Raw genomic sequence first — 20,147 nt, 5'->3', positions numbered from 1 at the left:
AGATTTAATTCCGAGGACGAACCTATACCTACTTACTACATTTCAAACATGAAATCACCTTTACACGCTATTTATTACAAGCACCGGCCATCAATTATGTGATCATATGTTGCCAGCTAAGCACAATAATATAATAAGTAATTTTTATTTACTCAAATCTACTTCGACGGTAAAATCAGCGGGGATAAATGCACGAAGTAGATTTTTGTACCTACCCAGCGGGTACTTTAATGTAATGAAAATGTTACAAATGTAAAGATGCAAAATTATTTTGTACTTGTAAATTAACTTATAATTGTACAAGGCAAGTCGTAGTTTACTAGTAGGTAGGTCGATAAAAATTGGCGGGCGCATATCTATACCTACCTAATAGCAAAAGCCGTTCCACATTAAATTAATCGATAACCATTCGATAACCATTTTATCATTTCCATCCGTGTGGAGGCGATGCAGTCCGCTAATACAATCGTAGTCACGTTACAAAACAATAAAAAGTATACGTAGGGTCTGTTCAGACTTCAGATAGACCGGTGCGGATTATTTTTACATTTCTTTTCTTTATTGGCAAGAGGATGCCCGAGGATGCTTCCAATGTGTTCAGTGTGAAAAATTAACAGGGCTCTCTCCGTCACTCGTTTCATACAATCGTAGTTCCAATTTCATTTGAATATTAAGCAACCAAAGTCCATGAAATTTTGCAGACATATTCTAGAAACTAATATCTGTGTCTGTGGTTTTCCAGATTTCTGTTAAAATATTCGGTTTCAAAGTTACGCGGTCTTAAAAATTTTCATACAAATCTTGGAGCCCCTGTAATTTTAAAACTACATATTTTTGGAAAAATCTAAAACACCACAGACACAGATATTAGTTTCTAGAATACGTCTGCAAAATTTCATGGACTTAAGTTGCTTAATATTCAAATGAAATTGGAACTACGATTGTATGAAACGAGTGGAAACGTGTGACGGAGAGAGCCACCCGATTAGCTTCTCTTACGCGTTCAGTTATCATCGCTATATGAAAGCCACAAAGCTCATTTGATTTGACATTTATTTTCAATCCATTGAAGGTTTGCTACGAAATAATATAACTCTTATATCGCTCAGTGAAGTACAACAAACCAATGTCAAATAAGTTTGATGGCTTTTATTTAGCGGTAATCACTGAGTCAGCGAATCATCCCGCAGCTCCGTTGTGCGTGAAAAAAAAAAACGCTCTCCGAGCCGGTCTATCTGAAAAGACCCTAAGCTATATGATATTATATTCTTATAGTCTTACAAGTCATCAAGAGTGTCCTTGCAAACGTTTTAACAGGTTTGTAGGACCGCTTCGCCCGCTGGCGTTGTGCCGCCAGCCAGTTCCGAAACAACAAGCAAATCTTGTCTGTAAAAAATACAGTCATCCATACATAATTATAAGAAACTAGTATATACTCGTGACTTTACCGACACGATATAATTATGAACCTATTCAAAATGGGTGCTTTTTCATCATCAAAACCTAATTATTGTTAAATAAACGACAGAACTGTGAGTAAAGTTTATTATTTCTGCCCCTGAAGTGTGGTGTCAGATATCTACAGAACTACGGGTAGATACCTACCGGGACATACCCACACCTACTACACGCACATCACCCCTATAATCACACTTAATATCATAAAGGCGAAAGTTTGTATGTGTGTGTGTGTGTGTGTGTGTATATGTTTGTTACTCCTTCACGCGAAAACTACTGGACGGATTGGGCTGAAATTTAGAATGGAGATAGATTATACCCTGGATTAGCACATAGGCTACTTTTTATCCCGGAAAATCAAAGAGTTCCCACGGGAATTTTAAAAACCTACATCCACGCGAACGAAGTCGCGGGTATCAGCTAGTGTAACATAATGGTGATTATTAATTTATCATCACCAACCTATCGCCGCTTACCTACCACTGAGCACGGATCTCCTCTCGGAAAGAGAAAGGTTTGGCTTAGTCCATTACGTAAACTTAAAACTTAAGCTCTAAACGTGCGCTGGTCTGCGAAGAAGCCCGCAACAAACCCTACCAATCCTATATACGTGTCAATTGTTTTTTAATAAAATATAAGCTTCATTAGGACCGACGAAAGAGGCACTGCTAAATCTAGAACTGCTGGCTCGAATCAAGCGAATTCCGATAAAAAGTGTGTGTGAAGAAATTTTCTTTTTTCTTTCACTATAACAAAAATTCGAGGCAACAGCTCAAAGTTAGGGAAAAATTGCGGGCTGAAATATAAAATACCTATCATAGTTCTGGAAGCTTGGGGTAGGTAGGTACCTACCTATACAAAGACTAAAACTTTTTTAATCAATTATAAATATGTATAATCTTATTACCGTACGACTTTTAGCCGATTTTGATAAATCATAATCATTGCATATTCTTGTAAAGCTAGGAGTGAATAGGCAGGCAACTTCTAGGCAAGCGCGCTCCATCTTAGGCTGCATCATCACTTGCTAGCGAGTCTGATTGCAGCCAAGCGCTAGTCTACATATATAATATATAAAAAAAAAAACCTAACCATAAATTGTTACTTATTTAAAAATTTACTTTTTTTACGATTTAATAAAATATTCTGTTTTGAACGTCTTTTTATACTTTTTATATTTTCAATATACAGAAAACTTGACTAAAAAACTTTGTTATTCATTTTTTTATAGACTTTACCATAATATGCCTTAATAGCATAGCATTAAGAACTATTACGCTGCGATCCATGTGTGGTAAGTGGTAGATGAAATCAATAATCGTGTAATAAATCACTAAATGGATTATTGCTAAATTGATCATCACGGTCACATTTATATTTTGATTGCTCTTATTTTTATCAAACTAATCTTATTTCGGCACTTATAAAGTGACAAAGATTAAAATAATCGGTCAATTGCGAGTCGAACTCGCACACAAATGGTTCCGTACCATCGTACAAGAAATAACACTTTCGTTTTTAAATTTTCATGGCGGCCATTTTAAAATTTTTATTGTTTGCTGTACAATAATTAAAACTTAAAAATACAATGCAAATACAATTTTTTTTTCAACTGTCTATCTATTACGGCTCACAAGATAAGTCCGCCGCCGCTGACAGACAGACGGACGGACGGACGGACAAAATAGGTTTAGTAATAGGGGCCCGCTGGCAACCTTCGGGTACGGAACCTTAACTAACTAGAAATGATGATGTGTGCCGCCAAAACAAAAATTATTTTTTACTTTGTAGAGGCTTTGGAAGTCGGTTTATTGAAAATATATTTTTTAATTCATACCCTATTGCTTTATTTATACGCGGCATCGTTGTACCAAAAAGCAGAATCGCATAGCGCACCACTTTGCAAGAAGGGTGGTAAGTAGCCGCGACTGAAATCTCTTACCCTAACCACCTCTTCCTATAAAGCCTGAGCAAATAGAAATTATAAATCAATTTAACCGAGAATCAAACCTGGGGCCTGCCATTTATTTTTATTTACAACTTATACCTTGGCGCCAAGGAGGCCGCTAAAGTCAAAATAAATAGTGATTTATCGGCTGTTAGATAACTTCCTTATCAGATCAAGATAAACATCATCATAATTATTTGCAATTCAAAAACTATGTGCCTAGTAGTATTTACGGCTATCACTTGAAAAAATTCCGATAGATAATTTACTAGAGTAAAAAGAAAAAATATTTTAATCTTTTAATATTGTTTTATTATTAAGTTGTTTCTTTTTACCACGAACCCCCAAAAAACGTTCCTTTTTAATGTGTTGGAACTTGGAACATTTGTAATGAATCGGAATGCAGAATAATAAAAAAAACACGTGTAATCTTTTTTGTGCAAATCGTTAGCCACAAAAATAAGGACCAGTTACACAGCAAGGTCGTTTATTTTCCGTTCTTCGTTGATTGAACCTACGAGTGTTTGTATTAGTGCATATTAATATAGTTACTAGGTATATTATCTATTTCCTACAAATTCAATAGCGCGGTTTCACTTTGCTTATGATTAGCTAAATCAACTTGTAGCTAATTTTTAGTGTTCCGTACCTCAAAAGAAAAACGGAACCCTTGTAGGATCACTTTGTTGTCTGTCTGTCTGTCTGTCTGTTCATCCGTCCGTCCGTCCGTCCGTCCGGTCTGTTAAGTAAACCTATGGGGTATGTACTTCTCGTTGACCTAGAATCATAAAAATTTGGCAGGTAGGTAGGTCTTATAGCACGAGTAAAGGAGTAAATCCGAAAACCGTGAATTTGTGGTTACATCACGGAAAAAAACTTGGCCGGTTTTTATTGTGCCTACACTATTTCTAAACTTAAAATGACAGGTCTAAAAATCTATTGCCAACTATTTTATAATGCTCCCTTCGGAAAAGGGTATCATGTGGTATCACTAGAAGTAGATCTATAAATTTTGTTTATTTTAGAGGTTGTGCACAAGAGGTACCTAAAGTTGGCTAGAAAATATTTGAAATATTAAGTATGATGTTAAAATATTATTATTTATCGTCACTAAAATACTAAAAGCGAAAGTTTTTCTATCTGTGTTTCTATCTGTCCATCTGTTAGTTACTTTTTCACAGGTTAACTGCTCAACCATATTGATGAAATTTGACACAAAATATCTTTCATAGAGCCAGCCATACTATTTTTTTACCTCCAGAGTACAGAAATATTTAATTAAAATATTCATAAGCTTAAATCTAATGCTTTATGATTTTTGTAAATATATACAGAATGCATTTATCCTTTGTAGAAAGAAAACACTTCACTGTTATTGAAAATAAACAACACTGCTAAAATATTTTATTGAGTTTCAGCGATATATTTTATTGGATTAAATAAATAAGGCATTCACGTGATGTTGACACTACTTTTAACAAACTTTAAGTTAATTAATAAGTTAAGTTGCAATATCATGGTTTAAAAGCAGAAAGCATAATTGAGATACACTAGTTTTATCTATTTTATATCTTTGGAATTATTAAGGAATAACCTACAGTTATTACATTTTAAAATTTAAACTTTATTGAGATTGTGGTACTTCTTCTAATGATTCGTTAGTATCAACAGTTTCTGGTTCAATTGTTGGACTAGTTTCTTCTACTTCAGTCTCCAAATTATTCGTAACTGTCTCTGTAACATTATTTTTAGTAGAACTATTTGATTCACATGCCACTTCGATAGCCTCAGGTACATTTTGTGCTAGGATATTAGGTACTGTAATCGTAATTACCTCATTTTCACTCTCTTTTAAGGATTCAGGAACTTTATTTACCTCCAAGGGGCGAAATATTTCTTGTAGAGATGAAACCTTTTTCTCAGTAGGAATAACTCTGTTAAGGTAAACTAAAATATCTGACAATGAAACTATACCTACAAGCTTATCATCCTTATTTACTAATAATAGTCGATGACTTTCAGTTCTAACTATTATTTCTAAGGCCTCGTATAAAGTAATACTTGAAAGACATTTTTGAAGCTTCTCTTCCCAGTCTTTCTTTTTGTTTCGTACCTCGCCTATTGTTACAGATAAATTTAAATATAATTTTTCACTTACTAAATTTAGTACTTCATATTTAGCATAGACATCGATGAGTACTCCATTTTCATCCAAAATAGGCAAAGCTGAAATATCTTTTTCTAATAGTAGCTGAAAAGCTTCTTGAACAGACGTATTATCGGTGACAGATATAATTTCTTCATATGTTCCTATATTTAAGTCCATCATATTCTTGTGAAAAAATGTTAATTCAGGAAATTCATTTAGGTATACAAACAAGAATCGTAATATTCTTTTATGAGACAAAATATACAATACATCTCCAGTTAAGGGATCCATCATGAGAAGACGGTGAACTCTATTTTTACTAAGCAGGTTAATAGCCTCGTGTAGAGACTGATCTGGGCTAACACTACATAAAGGTTTCCTTGTTGGTCGTAAGATTTTACGCCAGTTATGAAGCGTATGTTTTTCAAAGTCATCCATGGACAAATTTTCTTTTTCATGAAGTAACAAAATTCGAATGAAATCAGTGACTGTTATCATTCCCACGAGCAACTTCTTATTAGCATCCCACAATGGAGCGGATCGAATGCCATGAGAGACGAGAGTAGGAAAAGTTTTTCTTACCGGAAATTGAGTGTCAAATATAATGACTTTTGCTGATTTCGGTAGTATCTCGTAACATTTATGATATTTAAAAAAATTTAAGAGCAGCCTTGTCTTATCTCTTCCACCTAAAGATATTTGAACTATAGATAAGTATGGGTCATATTTTGGTAGCCCACGAACTTCTCTAAATAACTGTTTTGCCTGTACAGGATCTAATGATGCGTATGAATTTTTATGGTAAGTGGGAGAAGTAGTTCCTATAGAGGAACGACGAATTTGTTTCGTATTCTTCTTTTTTGTTGTTTCTGTCGCACTTTGATCAGATTGTGAGTTTGGTTTGCTTCTAAAAATATCCATAACCCTAGTAATTGGGCTAGACTTTCGGGAAGAAGCTCCCGTCACCGTATAGTAATACTTTTTATGAGACTCTTTAGGGTCCAAAGAACTTTGTTCGGCTTTTGAGTTTTCAGGAGACTCTTTTGATGTACCAGCTATAGCACCTTTCACATTCTGTATCAGCGACTGGTGTTTCTTTGAATCACTCTTTCTTCTTATCCTAAATATATCAAAAATAGAGCTTCTTGGACTAGAGGACGTTCCATGAAATGTTTCATATTCCTTCTTACTTGAGGTCTCTCTTTCAGCGCTGGATGGTCTGGACGTTTCAGCGGGCTTATCCTTAAAAATTGATCTAACATGCGGCCTTTGCGATTCAACACCACGTGTCCCGAAGTGTATAGTGTGCACGTTACTTTGTGGTAAGCGTTCAGATGGAACATTTTGGTCATCCGATGTGGATAATGTAGTAACAACAAATTTTTTCTTATCACCAACAACCGTTTGACTCTCATTTTGCGCCTCATGTTGACCCTTTTTCTTTTTGCGCCTTGACTTTCCATATTTGCTACAGGAGGAGTCTGACAGAGCAGCTTCATTTTCTAATATAGGATCCATAATAAGAATGTTTTTTTGATAATTTGATTACTAATTCTTATTCGAACCATAATCCAGAGAACCTGTAGCAGTACCTGTGGACAAAAAAAAAAGTATAAATGAACATGAAAAATATTTTTCTTTATTTTCATGAAAATAGGTGTACGCTTTCTATACTAATGAAAATGCACTTTGAAATAAAATAAACTTGAAATTAGAACAAACGTTCAAGGTGAGTTCGTTGCTAAGCAACGTGGTGAAGTTTTATGCGTCAATTTAATGCACCACCTTTACGATTATACCTACTTGTTCCGCACTCTAAATTAAACTACAGCTGATGCAAGTTCACTAAATATTACATTTTGTTTCATTGTAAAATTCACAATTGAAAAGTTGTCAAAGAAAGTATGACAATCCCGTGGAACTGTGTGAGACTTTTTTACTAATCAATACTTTTATGAGGGTTGGTGAGCCCAACTTGACACTATTACGTAAACACTGTGAATGCACTTAATCCACTTTAAACATTACCTTAAACTAAATCACAACAAATGAATAGGCCTTTCAATTAAACTATTAATTTTGTCTGTATAGAAATAATATTATTTTACGAACATCGCGTGTAATTCACGGCAACTCTGAAGGAACCGCCATGTTGTTATTTGGCGGTTCGGTGCATGCGCCATCTGGTGTCGATCGCTAGAAATTCTGGAAAGTCTGAACATGACAGGAAAAACGTGTAGCTTAACTGTACTAATCTCTAAACGAGTCCAGAGATGTCATTACGACATTGAATTACTAAAGAACATTACGTAATTAATAAATCCGTCAAATAAGAATAAACAAAATTATGAACTTCAAATTATCGATATTCAAACAAGTAGGTACCTACCTACCTAAAAATAAAAATAAAACGAAGGGTTTGTTAAAATTAAATTTTCTGAAAGTTGATAAGTATAAAAAATATTTTGCTATAAAACGTCATTCCTCGAACATCATGTAGGCAGAGTAAACTAATATTATGTGGTATGATACAAACAAGTATACATTATGTAATAGAGTTTTCACTGAAAAAATGATCTTTCAGACTTTCGGAAGAGGGTTCTCTCCGTCACTCGTTTCATACAATCGTAGTTCCAATTTCATTTGAATATTAAGCAACCAAAGTCCATGAAATTTTGCAGGCATATTCTAGAAACTAATATCTATGTCTGTGGTTTTCCAGATTTCTGTTAAAATATTCGGTTTCAAAGTTACGCGGTCTTAAAAATTTTCATACAAATCTTTGAGCCCCTGTAATTTTAAAACTACATATTTTTAGAAAAATCTAAAACACCACAGACACAGATATTAGTTCCTAGAATATGTCTGCAAAATTTCATGGACTTTGGTTGTTTAATATTCAAATGAAATTGGAACTACGATTGTATGAAACGAGTGACGGAGAGAGCCCTGTTAAATCTATCTTCGATATAACTAAACGCAGTATCTAAGATGCCTAGTCAAAAGAAAAGACCTTAGTGGTTCATCTACCTAGACCAAACCCTTAGACTTCACAGAGGTTCGCTTTAAAATGTAACAAGGAATTTTTCAAAATTCGTTCCAGATAGAAAATAAAGAGGTTTTATGTTTTCGCCAAACGAAGCCGCGAGTGGTAGCTGTAGTGGTAGATAATTAATTATGTAGATTGGAGACTAAAAATTCATACCACCGGGGCAAAACCGGGTCAGTCAGCTAGTTTAGTCTGTTATACAAATACATGCCGTCAACTGTACGCATGCGTGAAAACCATGACGTGAAATGTCGTCATAAATTGATGACGTCATAATGCGCGGCAAACGATGACGTAGCAGTTAGGGTGTGAGAGGAGCCCGATCAATACTTTCGCTCCCACTGTTAATTCTATATTCCATCCAGTGACGCTCGATTAAAGGCGGCATGGAAGTAGAAATGGCCTTTCGATCAGTCACGGGTCGGCAGATCACGTGTTAGACCCAGTTGCAATGTGCCATTACACAGGTCAGTCGCTCGTCAAAGAGTTAACAAGTTGTGACATTCATGTCTTCAAGTGTAACAAATTATTGACCCGTGGCAGATCAATCAATTTTAATTTCTTGCTCCCACGCTCTTTGCTTTACTATTCACTATTTATCTACTATCGGGCGACTAGGCTCCGCTTCGCACGGGTCGGCTTACATTTTTTTAACTATATAGGCTTGCGCTTCACAGCAATTACACCAAATACTAGATGAGACCTAAGGTGGAGCTCGTGGCCTAGAAACTCTTCTTCACTCTTCTTTTGAAAGCACTATCTACTACTTAATATTTTAGCTAGCGGGGAAAACAAAAGCCAAAAGGGCATTCGATATTCTAGCAGTGCGTGTAATAAACGAGGAAGCAAAACGCTTTGTACCTACAAGTCCGTGGAATTGTTCAACGAACTAAATTCTAAATGGACGTATTTGCCGAAAAACGTTCCAGCCCACATTCATGTCGAAATTGAGGAAGAATTTGATTACCATCTGGGCAATTACGGCAAAATGATATGTCGCATCCTTGTCGCATCTCAAAAAGAATATTTAGGAATTCAGTATAGTGTCAAGATTTTTTTTTGCGATTCGACATGTTGGAAAAAATTTCAGAAAATACCGCTAAATGTTCTGTGTTATGCTGCAACGGTAGGTATTACTCAGGTTATGCTGTTAATTATTATTATCATGTTATTGCCATTGGACACTAAACATTGATGCAATCACTACTTAATGCACTATTTATATAAATATTAATCATCTTATTAGATAATAGGTATTTTATCTATGTTTTGACTATTTTCGTGTCTTACCTAATTATATGTTGCTCTGATGAGCGTCAGGCTTTAACTATAATATTAGAGTGGTAGAATTTTGAAAAGAAAGTTCAGATTAAGTATCTACCTAACTTTTCCAGCGTTTTGTTGCGAATAAAGAACACCGTTGGTCCTTGTTGCCGGGTAGGCATATCATTGCGTTAAAATGACTATTAGTTTTGACTTGAATTGTTTGTTTGACTTAATTGGTTATTATTTAGTAAAAATATATTTTACTCTCTGATGATAATAATGATACACTTTACTATGTGAAATCATCGTACACATTATCAATGACGGTTTCTTTATTCGAGACGCGGATTTAACTGTTATCCTTGTCAAGATAACATCGTCTGGAACTCCAAAACTAGTGTCCATAACTAGTCATTAAAATACAAGTTTAATAACTTAGCACTTAATCTTGACACTGCGGTGATAGGTAAAAGAATCTTAGGTAGCTTACTTATCTTCCAAGTGGATAAGATAAAACTCATTATTGTGCCATTGAAAAATACTTAAGTCGAAGTATCTACGTTAAAAACAAGGTAACTTTCAAAAACTACAAAAGTAATCTAAAAATACCCGCAAATATTTATATTTTATATTTTCATAGTTTGTATACATATAGTTACTTAAAGATATTTCTCATTCTATTTATTTTTTCACTTGAGATGATATTATTTTTGTATTTTATAACCGCCGTATTAAATTTCTTATTTTATTTGAGTATTTATTATCTTATCTTAGAAAATATGTACATGAAATCATAGTCGGTGATATAGCATTGTAAGAAAGATACGTAATGAACGACACTCAATTTTTCAGAATTTTATGTTTTGTGGCACCTATGAGGGAACCGATGAAACATGCCCATTACTTACCAGCGGTCAAAACGGTGGACTGACAACGAACAAACAGATGCACCTGCCAACGAACTCCAAAGAGAGGATGGGAGGATGCAATAGATCGTGCATCGTGGAAGCGACTTAGCAGGAAAGCGGTGGGGTAAGGCAGGACAAACGCAGGAAGAAGACGACAGACTTTTAAAACCCATAACCCTGTCATTGCTCAAATATATTAAGTATACTCAATACTCATATAGATACTCGAGACCCACCTATAAGGCTTTGCCTGTAAATCAGCGCTGCAGTACCTTGTCAAATAGGTAAAACCTGTAGCATTATGCTGAGGCAGTAAGCCTTTTACCTGATAACTACGCGGCATCGTATTTTTTTTTAATCAAAAAACTCGTGGTTTTAAAACCACGAGTTTTTAACACTAATTTAATTTAAGGAATTTTACGTAACTAGCAGTAGCCTATCAACACTAAAAACACATTTTTATGGTTCCGTACCTCAAAAGAAAAAAAGGAACCCTTAAAGATTCACGTTGATGTATGTCTGTCTGTCTGTCCTTCCGTGCGTCCGTCCGTCCGTAGTGTCTGTCAAGAAAACCTATAGGATAGGTACTTCCCGTTGACCTAGAATCATGAAATTTGGCAGGTAGGTAGCTCTTATAGCACAAGTAAAGGAATAAACCGAAAACCGTGAATTTGTAGTTACATCATTTAAAAAAATAAGGGTTCCGTTTTTCCTTTGAGGTACGGAACCCAAAAAATTCATTCAAAGTAAGATAGGACCAACTGGGGGTATGATATGACAGGACTTTACCTGTACATTCTAAAACAGATTTTTATTTATTTTTATGCATAATAATTTTTGATTTATCGTGCAAAATCTAGGAAAAAATAACCGAGTACGGAACTTTCGGTGCGCGAGTCTGACTCGCACTTTGACCTGTATTTGAGAACATACAGTATGTTCCCACGGTCTACTAATTTCTAGGAATTAAATATTGTGAAGATAAATCCTACTACCTAGGTAGGTATTTAGCCGTAGAACGGGACTCGGCATTTAGATTTCTAGCCTACAATGTAAAAAAAATCTACCTTATGGTAATTTTTGACTTATAACCTACCTTAATCTTATTTCATGAAATACTTGCAAATCATCTAATTTACTCTATTACACCTACAAGGCAATGTTGGCCTTGACGTAATAAAACTAAAAACAAGTACTAATTACACAACGGCAACGTTTACAGAGTTATTTTCATATCAGCTACACAACATAACCTCAAAATTGAGAAACAACAAAGTTCATAATATTTACTTACTGAAGTGAGATTATTCCAAACCCCTTTCGCACTATTTGTGATCACTTCTCACACACACTGTGACAATGTGCATAATGCTCCAGTCCTAGCAAAAGACTCACGTTTGACAGTAATAATTTGCAACACAGATTTCTTTAGTAGGAGAGGAATGCTCGATCGTTGTATAACATTGCCACTAGGGTAGTAATTGATGAAAGCACTGTTTTGTTGGTAAAGACCGCCATACCCAATTAGTACAATTTACAATCACACTCAATGTTCGGACATTATGCGCTGACGGCATCGGAACAAGCTAGTCGCGTTCACGTAATAATTCTCTCGCGGCCCGCTGATGCCGCTGCGTTCGCGCTCAAATAATGTGAGACGCACACACACAAGAGCGCGTGTATGTGTAACGGTGTACACACACTACAACCGCGCTTACATAGTAGCTGATAGATAGGTGCATATCAAACGCAGATGACGCAGCTCGTGGTTCATTTGCCCACGCTATTTCATAATAAATCCCTTATCAATTATTATCCTTATCACACAACGCTAAGCACTTTTTATCTATACTTAATATAAAACAGTGCTCTTATTCAGAGTTTAATAATTGAACATTCTTACTTAAATCCCAGGCACTACATAGAAAGTTGGTGCCTTACCAATAAAAGTCAACTTCAACGTAAGTGATGTTTAAGGTGAACGCACACTTATCCGAGCTGAACGCGTCGAACGAGCCGAACGAAACGAATTTTAGAATCCTGTATATGAAATCTCATGAAACCTCGCACTTCCCCGCGTCGAATCGTCCGAATCAGAAGTAGATTTCATATAGAGAATTCTAAAATTCGTTTCGTTCAACTCTTTTCACGCGTTCGGCTCGGATAAGTGTGTGTTCACCTTTAAGTAGCTACTTTTAGTGTGTTATAATACCTTATGCACTAAGTAGGTTGTAAAAGACCGAATTAATTGGCTATTATTAGGTACACAATATTAATAGTACTATATTACTGACAGCAATTTTATTTACATCTACTTATCATAGGCATATTATATCTACCTAACGCTATTTGACTGTGGCATCTCATTATTTTATGAATATTAACTATTATGTTTACTAAGTAGTAAACTGTATCATGGCATGGTATCCCTACCAGTATACATATACAGGATGGCCGGAGATTCGACGTCTAGAAGAAAAATTTAAATAGCTTATAATATCAAGGGGTATTCAAATCACCCCCATGTATGTTCAGCGAAAGGTTATTATAATAAAATTATGTGTATAATATTTGAGTATTTATTTTAAGTACTAAGTAACAACATAGTTATTATTATACAAATAGGTACTCGTTTATTTTACACAGACTGTTAAGTATTTTATTTGTGCAGCATTTTTTTCCAGAAAAAGTACAGGTTGGAATTTTGATCTGATCTGATTCTGATGGTAGAAGTTTTTTTAACCGACGTCATGCTCCTCAGACCAAATTCCTCTATATCTAATAGATACTTAAACCACACTGGCCGATCCAAGAATATTGAATTACTCTGTAGAAACTAACATACCTACCTACTCCAAAAACAGCAACCTGTACATATTTATCATCACCGGAAATAAATTAAATTTTTTATAGGTAGCTCTTTAAGTATATGTTAGCTAAGTGGGTACATAGGTACCTACCTACCACAGCAAGTTCAGTTTTGATAAACATTTTATGCGTACCTATGGGTAGATAGCTAGGGCTACACTTAAATCTTTACATAAAGCACATGTACATTTTATTATAAGTACATAGGTCGTTATCAAACTACGAGTAGGTACCTACCCACTTAATCAGTTTGTCTGTTTCATACTTGTCTAGGTGCCACTTGCCCGTATATTTTAGAAATAACTAGCTGCAGATGCCCGCAGCTTCGCCCGCGTGGATTGGTCAGATCCCCTGCAGCATCAGGATTGAGGAGTTGGAATCCAAATTTTTTATGAAACAATGTCGCAAAGTTCCTCTATCGATTAAAAAAGAAATGACGCAAATCGGTTCAGAAATCTCGGAGATTTCGGTGTACATAGGTAGAAAACCACAACTCCCTTTTTGAAAGTCGGTTAAAAAAGTAGCCCATGTTATTCCCTGGTCAATCCTCTACTTCTCTGTGAAAATCCCGTCAAAATCGGTTCAGCCGTTCAAATAACCATATGACCTTAATATGCGGTAGTTATTTCGAAATTACAGACAGACACTCCAATTTTATTTATTAGTATAGATACATACCTACCTAACTACTTCTTACTACGTAGCTATAGGTACTGTCAACTAAGTATGCGCAGAAATAGGTGTTGTGGCAAATAAAATCAGTTAGCAGTTAATCGGCATTCCCAATGGCGTAGGTAGGTAAGCAGGTATCTAGTTGAATTTTTCGCCAAAATTACTCGACATCAAAATCGATATATTGTAGGTACTTTTGGAAATGGCCTGTGACTTGAATTAACACATAGGCTACTGTTTATCCGGAAAATTCAAAGAAATTTCAGAGCATTTTTAAAAAACCCGAGTATAGGTACCTACTCGGGTTTATTATGTCCGCGCGTATGATGTTGCGAGCATCAGCAATAGGTATAAAACTTTGATAGTTTGTCTGTTTCTTTGAATGTACGCTTATCGCAACTAACTGACCAACTCTTGCAGAAAGCATCCCTACCTACTCATATTATATAAACACGAAAGTTGTATTTGTTTGTAGGTTTCTTGGTTTTTCCTTCAATCACGCCGCAACGGAGCAACATACCGATTGATTTTTGGTATCTGATATAATAAGTTAACTTTTTATAAGTTTTTAACTATATCTATATGTAACATAGGCTGCTTTTATTCCCAAAAAATCAACGTGTTCCCACGGGATTTTTAAAAAACTAAATCTACGCGGACGAAGTCGTGGGCATCACCTAGTATTTGACAAAATTATTCGTTAAATCGTAAAGTTAAGTAATTCAAACAAATGGATTGGTAGATAATTTCATAATTTATTGGCATTAATATTAAATAACTAGTAGTACATAATAAAAATATGTAACACTAACCTACCTACGCAGTGTCAGAGGAATGCTTTACATTGTAATGTAGTAAGTGGCAGAGTTGTTAGCCTTATTTATGTATTTTTCATACAGTCATTTAAGTATTCATAAACCTTAGTCAAGTCATATTCTTATAAGAAACTTAGCTCTGTAACGCTTGAAATAAGTCTGGTAGATTACAAATAATAGTCGTGAGTTTCTAAACAATAAACTACTTATCTAAGTAGTTTCTAATGTTGGATAGAAGCATTTACTTTGCGCAAGTCCATGATATACAAGAAACTACGAGCTTAATTTAATGGGCAGCAGGGGATATTATACTACCGCTCGTTTTCTCACTGGTAAAGGAGCAGAAAAGCAAGGAATACCACCAACCTTGTGTGTTGGTGGTATTCCTTGCTTTTCTGCCAAAAAACCACACAAATCTTCTAGAACACACTATATTTCATTCCGACACCGGGGCATTTTCAGAATTTAGTATTTACATGGCAAGAAAACCAAGAAAAAAACAGTCAAGTGTGAGTCGGACTCACACTCGAAGGGTTCCGTACCGACGTACCTTTAAATTATTTTTTTTTGTGATGTAAGCACAAATTCACAGTTTTCGGATTTTTCCCTTTACTTGTGCTTTAAGACCTACCTAGCACCCGCCTGCCTTTAATGATTATTGGTTAACGAGAAATACGACAGACAGTTTTCCTTTTGAGGTACGAAACTCTAAAAATATCTAGATTTCTCTTTCTCCTAACTTCCATTGCTGAGGATCGTGAACATTTCCATTAATCACTTAAGTAAGGGTGGAGCTTTCTTGGGATCATAAAACGGTGGGCTCCCAAATCTTTCGCATATAGGTATAGTCCGCGACAGGTTGAGATGGCAATCGGGGTATGAGGTCGGGGGACGCCCCGCACACCCACATGTCACCCGCGCTCGCCAGCATCGGGTTAGCACGGGGGCTATACGGGTGTGCGGGGTGGTCCCTCCTCGATTGCCATTTCAACCTGTCGCAGGTACATCTCGACTAGTCATTTGAGTTAACAATTATATTTTCAGATATCCATACTAATATTATAAATGCTAAAGTGTGCCTGTCTGTCTATCTGTCTGTCTGTCTGTCTGCTACCTTTTCACGGCCCAACAGTGTAACCGATTCTGACGAAAGGTACAGGGTTAGCTTATATTCTGGGGACGGACATAGGCAACTTTTTATCCCTTAAAATCAAAGAGTTCCCGCGGGATCTATAAAAATCTAAATCCACGCGGACGAAGTCGCGGGCATCCTCTAGTTAAACATACATACTGACTTGGGTCAACGTTGCTCACTAGCCTATTATTCTACTGGCATGTGATGGCACAATTAGGCCACACTACCAACTAAGCAAATACCACCTAAGTTTTTAAAACCACTTGTGAGTTGAACAGGTCCTTTTAAGAAAACCGGAGTTAATGCTAATACGACTAAGAATACTAACTTACTTTAGATTGTTACATTCAAAAACTATTATGTCTATTATTTATTGATGTCACGAATTTTACAAAAAAGAAACGAGAGACACCATGTAATAATAGGGAAGTTATCATGGTGCCGTCTTTTATGGAATCGAAGTGCTCTTCGCGCAAACATAATATTTTAACCAGCTTTTCCTATGTTAAGAAAGAAAGAAGGAAAAGCTTTTATTTTTGAAAGCTGACATGTATGTCTAGTCTACCTGATGTCTGTATTGCCAATTCCCACCTATCCGTGATGAGTCTTGCCGTGAGCCGGCGCGACGCGGCGTTGCGACGGCATCGATTATAAGTAAAATTAGAATAACTGGACGTTTGCCGAGAGAGTAGCAAATAGTACTAGGGCATGCGACCAATCTTAACAGCCGTAAATATACCTATGCAACGTGCTGAATGCGGACACACCGCGGAAGAAAACAACCCTCTGTGTCTAAAATAATACAAGAGATGTTTAGCTTTATTTTATCCATTGTGCTTCTTCGTCTACGTCCTCTTCGTTTCAACCGAGACCTAAAGATCCTACGGTATTTTAAAAAACCGGCCAAGAGCGAGTCGGAATCGCTCACTGAGGGTTCCGTACTCGGGTATTTTTTCGAAATTTTGCACGATAAATCAAAAATTATTATGCATAAAAATAAATAAAAATCTGTTTTAGAATGTACAGGTAAAGCCCTTTCATATGATACCCCACTTGGTATAGTTATCTTACTTTGAAAATTGAAATACTTTTTAATTTTTTTTAAATGTACAGATTTATTTCTGTACTTGTGCTATAAGATCTACCTACCTACCAAATTTCATGATTCTAGGTCAACGGGAAGTACCCTATAGGTTTCTTGACAGACACGACGGACAGACAACAGACAGACAGACAGACAGACAAAAAAGTGATCCTAAAAGGGTTCCGTTTTTCCTTTTGAGGTACGGAACCTTAAAAAACCTATATCCACGCGAACGAAGTCGCGGGCATCATCTAGTTTATAATATTAGTATGGAATTGTATATTTTTGCACTCTGTCTCTGGCGGGAAACGGATCTGATTTTATACAACTATGACTAAAATTCTCAACTTGGCAAAATAAAATTTGTTTAGGTAGGTACTTACAATTGATATGAACATACTTCATGTAATAGGTACCTATAAGCCGTGCTATAAGTGTACATACTTGAGTGGCTGGTTTTGAAGTACCTATACTCGAATGTCTGATTTACTCGTACCTACACATCACAAAACGTAATTTACCAACTATTTACATGACTCACAAAAAAAACATTATTGACAGAAACATGAGTAGGTACTATTGAGATTTCAAAGCCTTAATAATTTTGGCCCAGCAATTTCCGGCATTCAACGATCCAACGGTTGCCCTCTGACCGCTGCAATCTGAGAAGGATCCCATATAGAGCCCCATAGGCCGCAGTTGTATGCATACAGGTTTTAGTCAAGATGGGCATCACTGAATGAAAACGAATATAAGTATTTTCTTGTATCATAATTATTAAGTTACACCAATGTTAGTATTTTATACGCGAAAGGTTGTTTGTTTTATTGGTGTATTAGTTTGATGATTTGTCCTTCAATCCTTATGTTAACGTAATTAGGTATCACCACTGTATCATTGTCTGATGTACAACAGAAAGTGTACAACAGTACCCAATTTGAATAAATCACTTCGAATTTGACTTAAATCAAGTAGCAATGGAACAACGGATGTTCATTTTTCATGGTTGTAGTTCAATACCTGGAGAGTGCGACAGCTCAACAGGCTAGTTTTTATGCCGGAAAATCTAAGAGTTCTCACGAGATTTTGAAAAACCTAAGTCCACGCGAACGAAGTCACAGGCATCAACACTAGTGAGGATAAATATAATGCTTTCAAAGAAATAACATTTATTATGTTACATAGTTGATCAAAATTATTTATAGTGAGATACTTCTGATATTTAGGATCTCCTATGCACGAAGAGAAGGTAAACAGCAATACTCTGACCTCCAAAGTCAGATTCACCCATATAAGGTACAGACTTGCTACTACCACTTCCACAACGGCTGTGTAGAAATAGAGCTATACCTACTACCTACCATCCGCACTGGCAAAACTAAAAGGTAGCCCGCTAAGCGATTTGATAGGCGATACGACGTCAATTAGAGGTAAGGTCCACATATTGTTATCTCCAACATTCAACTATGATGACAAGGCAACGCAACGAAGCACAATGTAGAACTTAATATAACTCTCATTTCTTGTGTCTGTTGTTCGAATGGCATTAGATCGAGAAATCGTCTACTTTGCAGGTACGTCAACAGTCCTTTTACGTGAAAGAACCAACGAAGCCAATCTGATCAAGTGGAACTGGGGCGTTCGGCTAGCGAGTGGAGTCTGAAATAGCATACTAGTGCATTCGATCTGGGCTGTACGCTAGCCCTATAGATATCCTGGTGTGACGAGAGCCGCATCAATGCGGAAGCGGTCTGCACGAATGGGAGCGGGATGCGACGGACGCCGTTTCGGCACCGATGCATTTGTCTCCGTTTGAAACTAGTACATGTATGTGGCTCAGAATTATTGTGATCCATGAGTTGTTGCCTTTGTTTTTTTTAACCATTGTTTTCTTTTCAGAATATTAAAAAAATGTGATTAATAGTTCCCTTGTCTTCTTCGTAGTTACTCTAAAAAAATTGCAATTAGTGGGGACTGCAGACAGAAGTGAAAATTTAAAACTTTTAAATAATAGTGTTTTTTTATGGATTTTCAAATGAACTCCAGTATCAAAATTAAAGTTTCATAATTTGTAAATTAAAATTACTAACATTAGTTTAGCATCTAGCGGCACTACTATCATAAGTAAGTATGACGGTGACGCGATCTCGAAGTTTTGTATCCATCCCAAAATCGGCCAACGCGCCTAAAGAAGTTTTCACTTCAAAAAAGTAACTAAAGTTAGCTACACACGAAGGAAAACACAACTCAGGTAAACTCGGTATACAAATATTTGGCCGTGATTTGGCCCTTCCTATTGTTTGAATATTGGTATGAAATAGCATACTTTTGGTATAAAAATACATCTCGTACTGATTGAGAAAATAGGAAGGAAAATGAGAACTTTTATCCACATAAATGAAAATAATTCTTGGTTATTCAAATAATTCTTGTTATTTCAGATTTATTGATTTTGTCGAATTTTTTCTTTGCAGAATTTATGGCTGATACCTATAAAACCATTGATACTTAGCTAAATATAAACAAATCTGCTAAAATAAAGTCTTACCTAGGTATATGAAACTGAAAGACCCCGCAGCCTCGAATATTTTTTTTTTTTTTTAATATGTAAACTATGATAAAATATGAAATCAATTAAATCTCGAATATGATTAAATCCAAGTGATTTTGATACTAATGGTAATAATTTGTTATTAGGTATTACTTACCATCTTTTTGCTAAATGATGTTATTCATAAACAATAGGTACTTGAAGAAATCGAAAATAATAAAAAGCTTTAGCAAAAGTTTACCTG

At 35.8% G+C, this 20,147-nt stretch overlaps 1 protein-coding gene across 2 annotated transcripts; it reads right to left on the bottom strand.

The window, feature by feature from the left end:
- Positions 1–4,771: 4,771 nt before the first annotated feature.
- LOC123864284 (5'-AMP-activated protein kinase subunit gamma-2-like) lies at positions 4,772–12,425 on the bottom strand. 2 transcript variants are annotated; one of them, XM_045904604.1, is made up of 2 exons: positions 12,073–12,425; positions 4,772–7,147 (listed from the first exon to the last, which is right to left on the bottom strand). In XM_045904604.1, exon 2 carries the CDS (start codon positions 7,071–7,073, stop codon positions 5,031–5,033), a length of 2,043 nt encoding a protein of 680 aa, XP_045760560.1. In that variant the 5' UTR covers positions 7,074–7,147; positions 12,073–12,425; the 3' UTR covers positions 4,772–5,030. The 2 variants fall into 2 exon arrangements, with proteins under 2 accessions (XP_045760560.1, XP_045760569.1); XM_045904613.1 differs by lacking the exon at positions 12,073–12,425 and adding an exon at positions 7,584–7,722.
- Between the last annotated feature and the right edge of the window lie 7,722 nt (positions 12,426–20,147).

Source organism: Maniola jurtina, chromosome 1, assembly GCF_905333055.1.
Source record: "Maniola jurtina chromosome 1, ilManJurt1.1, whole genome shotgun sequence".
Classification (NCBI taxonomy): Eukaryota; Metazoa; Arthropoda; class Insecta; order Lepidoptera; family Nymphalidae; genus Maniola; species Maniola jurtina.
Note: the sequence above shows the minus strand (reverse complement) of the source record. Positions and strands in the feature narration are given on the sequence as shown.

Bases quoted from the DNA above. Each gene is read 5' to 3' on its own strand.
- LOC123864284 (XM_045904604.1), bottom strand. From the start codon at position 7,073: ATGGATCCTATATTAGAAAATGAAGCTGCTCTGTCAGACTCCTCCTGT.